This window comes from Orcinus orca, chromosome 20, assembly GCF_937001465.1.
Source record: "Orcinus orca chromosome 20, mOrcOrc1.1, whole genome shotgun sequence".
NCBI classification, from domain to species: Eukaryota; Metazoa; Chordata; class Mammalia; order Artiodactyla; family Delphinidae; genus Orcinus; species Orcinus orca.
In genome coordinates, this window is record NC_064578.1 from 41,601,462 (window position 1) to 41,612,242 (window position 10,781).

The 10,781-nt window shown below is 50.5% G+C and overlaps 1 protein-coding gene and 1 non-coding gene across 2 annotated transcripts in view; both read left to right on the forward strand.

Moving 5' to 3' along the window:
- The window catches only part of WDR88 (WD repeat domain 88), a 37,861-nt gene extending 31,169 nt beyond the window's left edge, over positions 1-6,692 (forward strand). The window contains exons 8-11 of the mRNA XM_033413812.2: positions 519-601; positions 2,360-2,428; positions 4,218-4,310; positions 6,264-6,692. Coding sequence (XP_033269703.1) covers positions 519-601; positions 2,360-2,428; positions 4,218-4,310; positions 6,264-6,437 — 419 coding nt within the window. The 3' untranslated portion in view covers positions 6,438-6,692. The remainder of the gene's footprint in view (positions 1-518; positions 602-2,359; positions 2,429-4,217; positions 4,311-6,263) is intronic.
- Positions 6,693-8,486: 1,794 nt separating this feature from the next.
- On the forward strand, positions 8,487-8,560 carry TRNAT-AGU (transfer RNA threonine (anticodon AGU)). Its single transcript has one exon. It is a non-coding gene; the product is annotated as a tRNA-Thr (tRNA).
- Positions 8,561-10,781: the final 2,221 nt, after the last annotated feature.

Consider the following 10,781-nt stretch of genomic DNA (forward strand, 5'->3'; position numbering starts at 1 on the left):
AGGGGCCCCCCAGCGTAGTGCTGAAGTGCTGTCTAGTGTCCTAACGGCAAGAAGCCTGTGATGTGCCTTACAGGGAAAACACATGTTAGATACGCCTCATTCAGACATGAGTTATAATGCTGGTGGCCATGAAATCAATGTTAATAAATAAGCAATATGTGTCAAGTAAGGTGTCGTTAAACAGAAACAGACAGAAAACAAGGTTATGTACTGATGGGTTAATGAAAATGTTGTAACCAGAGGCTCACAGGAACCTAACCCTGCATTTCCCCTAAAGACCAATCATCACCCATTGAGTGTTTGTGATGACTTTGTAGAACGCAACTACCATGAATATCGAGCGTCAACTGTAATTGATTGGGGGTTGTTGAGTCCCACCCGGAAGGGGTTTGAGTGTCCTCAGAGTGAGCCATGGTAGCACCTCACAGATGCATCTGCGGCCTGCTTGGGCCTCACCAGAGAGGAAACAGTTGGTTGAGGAAGGTGACCCCCTGAGACTCTTTCATTTTGTGTTCCAGCCTCTTTGCTTGTGTCTGGAGGGTTTGACAAGACTGTGGCTATTTGGGATGTAGGAGAAGGCTACCGGAAGCTCTCCTTGAAGGTACCAATGCCAGCATCAGATAGAAGATCTGAGCTTCATTCTTCATTTCATGCTGGGTGCTGGGTGCTGGGGATACAACAGTGAGACAGACCTAAATGTTCGCAATGGAGCTGACACCTCTATGGGCAAGGTCAGACCAGGAACCAACAAACAAATCCTCCATAGTGATGAGCGACACAGAGTAGCCACAACAGGGTGATATGATAGAAACAGACTCCAGGGACTAATCCACAGTGGGAGGGCCTCTTGGAGAAGGTGGCCTTTGAGGTGAGAACTGGATGGCAAAGAAAGACTGGATGAGTGAGGATCTTGGGGAAGGGCGTTCCAGGAAGAGGGAGCAGCAAATGCAAAAACTCTGAGGAGGGTCAGTGTCTATGAACAGCAGAAATGACTGTGCAAAAGGTTGAATGCCATCATGAGGCATGCATAGAAAGCTGTGGGGCTTCAGAATGGTGGGTGTCAATGGTGGGTGAGTACTTTTGGCTGCAGGTTAGAGGAGACTCAACTTAAAGTGGCTGTATGGTAAGGAGATGGATGGTGCAACACAACGAGAACCCAACGGTTAGGCAGCCCCAGGATCGGCTACGTCAGTGCCTCTGTTCCAGGTGCCCCCACCCCGAGACTTCTGCATACGCATTGATCTTGTGATCTCATGGCCGCCTTTGGCTGTGAATGCTTGCATTGATGACTCTTGGTTTCTCTATTTCCTGTGGCCCAAATGTAGACTGTGTCCCCTTGATCACCATAACATTCAGTATCCCAAAGCTGTTCTGTCTGACCCTCTTCTCTGTGGGTTTGGAGAGGCAAGGGGAGTTTACATCATAGCACGTGAATGGCTTAAAACTGAATGTTGTGGTTAAAAGTCCCTTTGTGTTCCTATCAGGCCATTCTATCCTCCCTTCTCCTCTCCTCTCCTCTCTCTATTCTTCCACCCTCCGATTCCTGTCCTTTTGTTATGCACAGCAGTTTAACCTCACTGCTGCTTCCTTCCCTCATACCACGCCTCACCATTCACCTCTTTCCATTAGGGGAAGGCCAAAGAATGAGACAGATGCTGACACAGAGCTCTGACATCATTAAGTGTTTGAACCAGCAAGTATTTATCTTCTCTAAATTCCTTTTACCCCAGGAAAATAACCCCCATTTATTTAAGCCACAGTGGGTAGGTTTGCAGTTACTTGAAGCCAAAAGCTCCCTCACCAATAGGATCGCTAAGTGGTATTTCCTAGAACAAAGAATATGCAAACAAAAACCTGCAAGAGGTGCTCTGGGACCAGCTGGGAATATAATTTTTTTTTCCCATTGTGCTAAGCACCAGAGTACTATTTTTAAAAACTCATATGGTGCTGTGATATATACATGAATCCCAAGCTTTTACACTTTGTACTCCACTTTAAATATCGTGGGTGAAACCAGGGAAGCACAATTAATTGCTCTTAAAAGTAAGCAATGGGGCTTCCCTGGTGGCGCAGTGGTTGAGAGTCCGCCTGCCGATGCAGGGGACACGGGTTCATGCCCCAGTCCGGGAAGATCCCACAGGCCGCGGAGCGGCTGGGCCCGTGAGCCATGGCCGCTGAGCCTGCGCGTCCGGAGCCTGTGCTCCGCAACAGGAGAGGCCACAACAGTGAGAGGCCCGCATACCAAAAAAAAAAAAAAAAAAGTAAGCAACGTTGGATTCTTGACTTTGTTTGTTTGGTTTTTGTTGTTCTTTCAAAGGTTTTTCTTTCTAGGTCCTCTTAAAATTCTACTTTTCTTCAGGGCCATAATGACTGGGTGATGGATGTTGCCATCAGCAACAACAAGAAATGGATCCTGTCTGCTTCGAAGGTAAAAGTGGCCAACCTTTGAGTGACTTAAAATCTCTATCACATTTGTGAGAATTAGTGTTAGCAGAAGTGCATTGTCAAGTAAAATTCCTCAGTCTGAAGGACCGAGCAGCTCAGTCTGAAGGCTATACCTGGCCAGGCCGACCCCATCCAGGAAGCGGGAACGTGGAAAGTGGGTCCTTTGCTCATATGGGAAGTTGCCAGGTATTTCTTTGCACAGTTGTCATTTGAACTTCATTGGAACAAGGGCCTGTCCAGACTGGTAAGTGATGGAGCCAACAGGGGGCCTTGGAGGGAAAGGGGTCAGCTCGTGGGCAAGCAGACAACCCCAAGGTTCCAGGTGGGTCGTCCCTCGCTAGTCACTGCATCCTGGGATTCCCGTGCCAATGGCACGTAACAGACAGCCCAGGATATCCTGAGGGCTGTCCTTCATGTGTGAGCACCAAGAAGTGGGGTCCCACCTTGTCCCCCAACCTTTGTTAGAGCCATCTTATTCTCTAGGCTGGGGGTTTCTAGGTGTATAAAAATGTGGGCAAGACTCTGCCTGCCATGGTCAACTTCTTAGAGAGCCAATGCAGGATACCATCACACCTGACCAAAAAACCCCATAATATTATAATACATAATAAAAATTATATGCCAATGTGTTGTTACTTTAGCATAAAAAATGTGAAAAATATTGTCAATTATATCTCAGTAAAGCTGGAAAAAAGTAAAAATGCAAGACAAAGTATCAAAAATGAGTGTTTATTTGAAATTATGTCTTATTTACTTTTCTGTTACATAAATGCTATTATTTAAACAAAACAACAACAGGACTAATCAATAACAGTGATTAGTAGTAACTGATAGTAGGATAATTAAGCAAATACGGTTAAGAAAAAATTATATTTTAGGGCTTCCCTGGTGGCGCAGTGGTTGAGAGTCTGCCTGCCGATGCAGGGGACACGGGTTCGTGCCCCGGTCCGGGAAGATCCCTCATGCCGTGGAGCGGCTGGGCCCGTGAGCCATGGCTGCTGAGCCTGCGTGTCCGGAGCCTGTGCTCTGCAATGGGAGAGGCCACAACAGTGAGAGGCAGATCATACAGAGGGTTACCTATAACCTTACCCTCCAGTTGCCACTTGCATTGTGTGGTATATTCATCACAATTGATGAACTAATATTGATATATAATTATTAATTACAGTCCATGGTTTAAGTTTCACTCTTTATGTTGTGTGGGTTTTGCCAAATGCATGTCATGTATCCACCATCACAGTATCATACAGAACAATTTCACTGTCCTAAAAACTCCTTGTGCTGCACTTGTGCTGCATCCCTCCCCTTCTTCCCCAGAGCCCCTGGCGACCACTGACCTTTTTACTGGCTCCATAGCTTTGCCTTTCCCATAACGTTATAGAGCTGGAATCACACAGTGTGTAGCCTTTTCAGACTGGCTTCTTTCACTTAGAAATTTGTATTTAAGGCTCCTCCATGTCCTTTTTGTGGCTTAACAGTTCATTTCTTTCTTTTTTAATCACTGAATAATATTCTGTCACATTAATGTACCACAGTTTGTTTATTCTCTTATTCAGGGACATCTTGTTGGTTGCTTCCAGTTTGGGGGACGTGGGACTTCCAGTGCTAAGGCTAGGATGGTGCTAGAGAAACTGGGACAGTTGGTCACCCTAACTGTCCCTCTGCAGGTCGAAGTTGTCCACGTGTAACCTGGATGCCATGCCCCTCCCTGGGTCATCCAAGCCTAACGAACCCATTTTGTAACTGCTGGTTTGCTGTTTAACTTGTTTTAGGATAAGACCATGAGACTATGGAATATTGAAGAAATTGACCAAATTCCTTTGGTAATCGAGTATAAAAAGGCCCGGGGCTTAAAGCTGAAACAGGTTGGTATTGGGTAAAATGAAGCCAAAAGAAGGCTTTCATTAGTTCTCTCTACAAATTTATTCTTTGAACAAACTGGGCAAGTGGGGATAAAACTATGAACAAACAGATTGACATTTTTGCCCTGAGGGAGCTTACATTTCTAAAAGGGGAGACAAACAATGAATAAAGAAATTAGAAAAATATGTAGTAAGTCACATGATGATAAGTAGTTTGGAGGAAAATAACATAGGAAAGGGAAACGGGAGTGCGGGCAGTTGCAGCATTCTAAAGGGTGGTCAGGATAGGTCTCATTGAGAAGGTGACATTTGTTCAAAGACTTGAAGGTAGTGAGGGAGTGAGCTGTGCAGCTCTTTTAGGGAAAGAACTTCCCAGCAAAGGGAAGAGCCCATGTGGAGACCCTGAGGCAGGAGTGAGCCTCGTGCTGAGGACTGGAGTGAGCAGGGTGGGTGGGAGGCGATGAGGCTGGAGGGAGTCCTGGAGGGAGGCTGGCACACAGCTGGACCCCGTGTGGGCCTCCTACGCTCCTGCAGCAGAACCCCGGCCAGGTCCCCAGTGCCCCGTTTCCCATGGATGGGGCTCAGGTCCCAATTCTCTAGTGGATGATCATGGCGGGTACATCTTCTGCTTCACCAGGTATAGCCAGGGCTGGCCCTGGGCAGTGGAGGCCAGTCCCTGCTGGGGCCTCGCATTGCAGGCACCTGGCTGCCACCTCAAGAGGCTGAGGAGTCCCTGCTGGGCCCTCGTGAATCCTGGAGCTCCCTAGGCCTGTCTCCACTCAGAAGGCCTGGCTGGGAGCCACTGCTTCTGGGGATGGCTAATTGGAGAATGGCACCGGGGGGCAGGGAGGTAAGGGGTGGGACCCAGGTGGAACCCCATCTTTGTGGCCAGCTGGTCCTCATGGCCTTTGTGGCCATGTCGGCCCGTAGGCCCTGGAAGCTGACTGGGTACAGAGCAGTGCTTGTGTCCTCCACCTGCCACCTGGGGAGGGACCCAGGAGCTGCTTCCTCTGAGCCCTGCTGTTCTGGGCTTGGGTCGTGGGAAATGATGCTGTAGAATAAGGCAGGTAAGGGATTGAATTTCTTTCTTGCAAAAGAAATAAAAGAAAGAAACCTACCTGAAGTTGTAGCAAAGACGAGCTCGCTGCATTTGACTTGCTCTGATTCAATACGAGAAACTTCAGAGGCCGCACTTCCCAGAAGACCTGCCCTGGGCGGGGTTGGCCCCATCTCTCCTGCAGGCTTTGGTGCCCTGGAGTGGGCAAGCGTGGCAAAGCACAGGGGCTTGGAGAGCCAGGGCAGGGGCTTGCCGCCTGCCGGCTCGTCTCAGGGGGACCGTGCGTTGGTGGGAGCCCCGAGAGACCTCTGCCCGTGGCCTGAGAGCCCACAAGTGTTGCTCACTTGTTGGTGGGAAAATGTTGCAAGTGAGCTGTGCCACTGTATCCACAGTCCTCTGGGTGCTTCGGCTCAAAGACAGAGGAGGATGCTCAGCACCTTCGTCATCTAGAAAAAAACTCCTGCTTTGTTCAGAAGTCTTGCCTACTTGATTCTCAAAAGTTAGGTATCCCCAGGATGTCAGGGAGTTCGGATAGCCCCTCGGCCCTGTACTTTTGCTCTGCACAGAACAGAGGGTGAGGTTAGACACCCACCCCAAATCCTCAGCACCATCAAGTGGCTTTCCACTCCTCCCCGCCACCCTGGGACCCCACAGCAGGGGACATGAGCTGGAAGGACCTGCACAGCTTTTGAGAGGGAAAAGAGCAGGAAGCCTGTGCCTACTCCCTCTCAGTGGCCTGCAGTTTCTATCCTTGTGCGCTTAGAGCCCCAGAGAGGGGAGGCAGCTCTTGCCTTGGCCCGGCCCAAGGCAGTTGGATCAGGGGGGAGAATTCTAACTGCATGCCTTGATCTCCTCTGATCAGCACCTCCTTTCTACTCTTTTAAAATATTTCATGTCAGTGTGAAGAATGTGACAGGCCTTTCTCCATCTACGAAAGTGACATCTTTTCTGAAACAGTCACCAAATGTGTGTTCTGCCGGTTCGATGCAAAAGACTTGTCAACAGAGGCCTCACCATCATCAGAGGGGGAGGTCTCACTGTCAAGGGAGTGCAGCCTGGGTGAGGATGGCTGATGGCCACTGGAGCCTTTGGGTGACTCGAGCACAGGCCACCTGTCATATAGGTTTCGGGGCTCTGCACAGGCCTTTCTCTGGGGCCCCTCCCCAGCGGGTGGGCCTGTCAGGCTGGGGCAGGGGCCACGCTCTGGCTGGGCTCCCACCACTGTGCCACCTCCTCAGCTCCACAGCCCCTTGGGGATCCCTCTGTCTTTAGTTTACATGCAGAATAAATATAGATTCTTTTGGAAAACAAGTGTGCATGTGAATTCTAGAAACATTTTTGTTCTTTCTAAATTCTATGTCCTGGTGTCCATCCTGTCTCATTTTTGGAACACATTCTGGTCTCTGGATTTGCCCTGTAGAGCAGCCGCAGCCTCTTCGTTGTTGAATGAAGAGGAAGCTGTGTAGCTCCATCTGTGGAGTGGACTGTACCGTGGCACTGTGGGTGCCTCCCTGGCTAAGGCTCCCAGATGGTCACTGCTCAGAGCAGAGGAAAGTCTGGTTAGGCAAGTGGGTGGTGGGCATTTCCATCACAGAATACTTCTTGCTCTCCACCCCAGTTTCTTTACTCTCCAGGATGCCCATGCATGTGTACAGCCTCCTTCCTGCTTCCACGCATACAATGTAATCAATTACTTCACAAAGAGCAAGGTATCAGTTAAACGTGAAGGGCTCCCTTTTCCATCTGGTATGGCTTACAGGATTTCCGTCAGATATCATTAGTATGCCCCTTAGTCCTTTAAAAAAACTTAGTTGCAGGACTGATTTACTTAATGTTCATTGATTGGCATCCCATAATTCTGCCCATGCGCACCATAACCTGGTAGTCATTGCTTGGGCAGGTCCTGTGCTTGGTGCTACCCTCCTTCGTCACAACCAGGATGACCGCCCAGCTTCAGCAGGCTGTTCAGTATTTATGCATTAATTTACATGAATGATGCATGAACATGGCAAAACTCCACTGCGTCAGCCTCCCAGCAATTGGGCTCTTTTTGGAAGAGAAGTCTTATCCCTTCTCTGGCACATGAAGACATACATAAATGTATTCTTCCTCAGTGCTGTGGAGGATGTCTGGCCTGCATCCACTGTCCCCAGGGACGGGCAGTTAGGTTGCTTCTTGTCTTTAGCTCTTACAAACAATGCTGGAGTGAACCTTCTTGTGTACATACTTTTGCAGAGACCTACATTTCTGTGGGTTAGGCTCTCCCACTGGAGAAACCGCTGGGTCAATGGATTAGCAGGTTTTGGTTTTGTTGCTGCTCAAAGGCACTCTAAAAAGTGTTGTGATGAAGTGGCTGATGTGTCTGAGTGAGGAGCCCCAGAGGGGCAAGTGAGACGCCTGAGGGCGGAGGGCTTTGCCTTCCTCTGGCAGCGGAAACCTTCCACGTACGGTGTTGATGCTCTAAGGCCAGCGGCCTGGGCCCCTTTAAGCGCTTGATCGTTCAGTGCCTGCTCAGGGTCTCTTCAGTGCCCCCGGACTCTCCCCGTGCTCAGGGTCCGCGGAAGAAGCCCAACTGAAGCTATGGGTCTGGTTTCCACCAGCGGGCGGACAAGCCCCCAGAGCTGACGGCGCCGGAGACCCCGGTGGTCAGCGTGCGGCCGAGGAGGGCAACCGGCCTCCCAGGCTGAGGGCGCCAGTGTGATGGGTCCGACACGTGGTCACTGCGGGACCACGGCCGGGTTGAGCCCTGATCCAACGCTGGGGAGCCGGCAGCCCGGCCGCGCTAGCGGGCCCTGGATCTCCGGACCGGGCCGGGGCTCGGCCTCGCCGGACAGCTTGCGTCAGTTCTGGAGGGCCGAAGACCAGATCTTTCGCGAGCATTCCCCAAAGATGGGCCACCCTGGGGTCTGACACTGCAACACTGGGAAGACTAGCCGGCCCGGGCCCGCCCACTGCTCACTGCCCGAGCTTCCGGCTTCCGAGTACAACTCTTCGGTCTAAGCCGCCTGCGACGAGGACCTTACAGAGCGCATGCGTCAGCCGCCGACAAAACTTGTGCGCGTGCACGCAGCCTATACAGTAAATGGTGATGGGGAACGGACTCTCGCGGTAGTTGTGCGGGCGGCGCCGTGGCTTAGTTGGTTAAAGCGCCTGTCTAGTAAACAGGAGATCCTGGGTTCGAATCCCAGCGGTGCCTCAACCGAGCGTCCCGGCTCTCTTTTTACCCACGCCCTGTTTTGCTCTGCGCCCCTACCCAGTTCCTCCTCGCTTTGAGGGTGTGAGGGGCAGCTTAAGAAGCCAATTTAATGCCCCCCTGCCCGCGGCGGTGTGGGGCGCTGGCCCTCCTCGGAGTCAGCCCCTAGCGTTTCACTGAGCTGCGGGGCATCCTTGACTCGGCCTCCGGAGCAGAGGGGACGTCCCCTGGAGGCGGCGCGGGACTCCCCGGGTGCCGTGGGAACACTCCTGGGGTTAGAGATGCCCCGCAGGGCAGGCAACCTGCCCAGGTTCCGCCGCCGCTGCGTTGGGAGGCCGAGCCCGGGCACTTCTCCGTCGATTTATTCCGGAAGCGGCCGACTGGACCTGACATCTCTCACATAGGCCTGCTGACTTACTCCCCTCTCTCCAGCCGCGCGATCCGGATCATCATTCCCCAGATTGAAGACTGGGGCTTGCAGAGGTCAAGTGAGGCCCAAAGTCACGGGCACCTGGGAGAGCGGAGGATTGAACCCGGCCAGCGTGACCCTCAGGCTGATGAAAGAATGAAATTTCCAAGGAGGGAAGCTGGAAATTTGGGACTTCCTGTGCCAAATTTAGAGCCGGCTTCTCCAGAGGGCCCGGTGTGAGGCTGAACTCTAAGGCCCGGGGCTGCACAAGTAGACGGTTGTGGGTCCTGACCCAGAGAAATTGCATCGGAGGCTCTGGGGGTGCAGTGAGGCATTGGAATTAAAAGTTACCCAGGAATTCTCATGTCAAACGAAACAAAATTCAAGTCAGATGCAACAGGACAGTCCCAACGAGCTGCAGAAATTGCAGTTATGGTATCAGCCTGTGTTCTCAATAGTCAGACCACCTGCCCCAGAAGCAGCTCCTTTCTCTCCTTCTCCCACGGGTCTGAGTTTATTGTGTGTGTGTGTGTGTGTGTGTGTGTGTGTTTCCTCCCTCTTCTTTGGGGGTCAGTTCTCGCCCTTTGCAGCTTGGTTGTTTTTGATTGGCGTTGCACAGGAGAACCTGTGGGGATACTTTGAAGCTTTGCATTTCTGTTGGGAGCATCCTCCTAATCCAATTGGAGATGAGTTTATTGGTAATAAGGCTTGAGTCACTGTGGCGCTGGGGTTTGTTTTGTTTTGTTTTTTCTGGCTCATCTTTACTGCTAGCCTGAGGTATTCCAGGTCAGTTTTGAGCATTTACCTATTAGGTGACTAAGGGGAGATGTTGGTTGTGGGTGTGAGTCTGGGTCTTAGGGAGGGTCAGCTGGAGAAATGCATTTGCGGGTCACCAGTCTTGCGTGCAGCAGTTAACTCTGAAGGTGTTGCAAGGGTGAGCACTCCTGGGCAGTGAGCAAAGCCAGAAAAGACAAATAGGCCCAGGGTTGAGTGCACCCCTCCTTCTTTTCTTTAAAAATGCCATGCTATTCTTGCTTGCTGTGCCCTGTGCTTGGAATGCTGTTTCCTGCACCTTTTGCAGAAATGGGTCTTTGTCATCTCCTGGCCTTTAGCAAGTGTATCACCTCTTTGGGAGGCCTCCCCTCACCACGCTCTGTCGAGGAGTCTCTGCCACCCCCTAGGCCAGCGTCCAATACCTCATCCTGCTTATTTCCTTTACAGCCTTTTCACGGTCTGAAATCACCTTGTCTATTGTCCATTTTCTCAAAGAGAATTAAGCCCCGAGAGGTGGGGAGCCACATATGTCTATTTACCTAATGATTCTTGGAATATAATAGGCATTTGTGGACACATGACTTTTAAAAAATTGGCCACATTCTCTTGATTGGATTATGCATTTTGAGGGTTTTTTTGGACAGCTAGCCTGTCTTTTCAAATGCTGTAAGGCAGCAATTCACAAAATGTGCTTCATGGACCCCTAGGGGTCCCTAAGACTCTTTCAGGCGGTCAAATCTATTTTCATAATGATACTGTTACATCGCTTTATCACTGTGTTGACATTTGCACTGATGTGCTACAGCAGTCCGCTGGCACCTGAGCAGGAATCAAGGCAGTGGCACCAGGGGGCCCTAGTTGTCATTATATTTATTCTACACTACCACACTTTCACAGAAAAAAAAAATTTCCCTTAAGAATGTGCTTATGAAGCAGTAAGCATTATTAATTTTATTAAATGTTAACACAAGTACTTTTAATATTTTGTGTGAGGAAATGGGCAGTAGGCAGAAAGCACTTCTGCTGAGTACCGAGGTATAG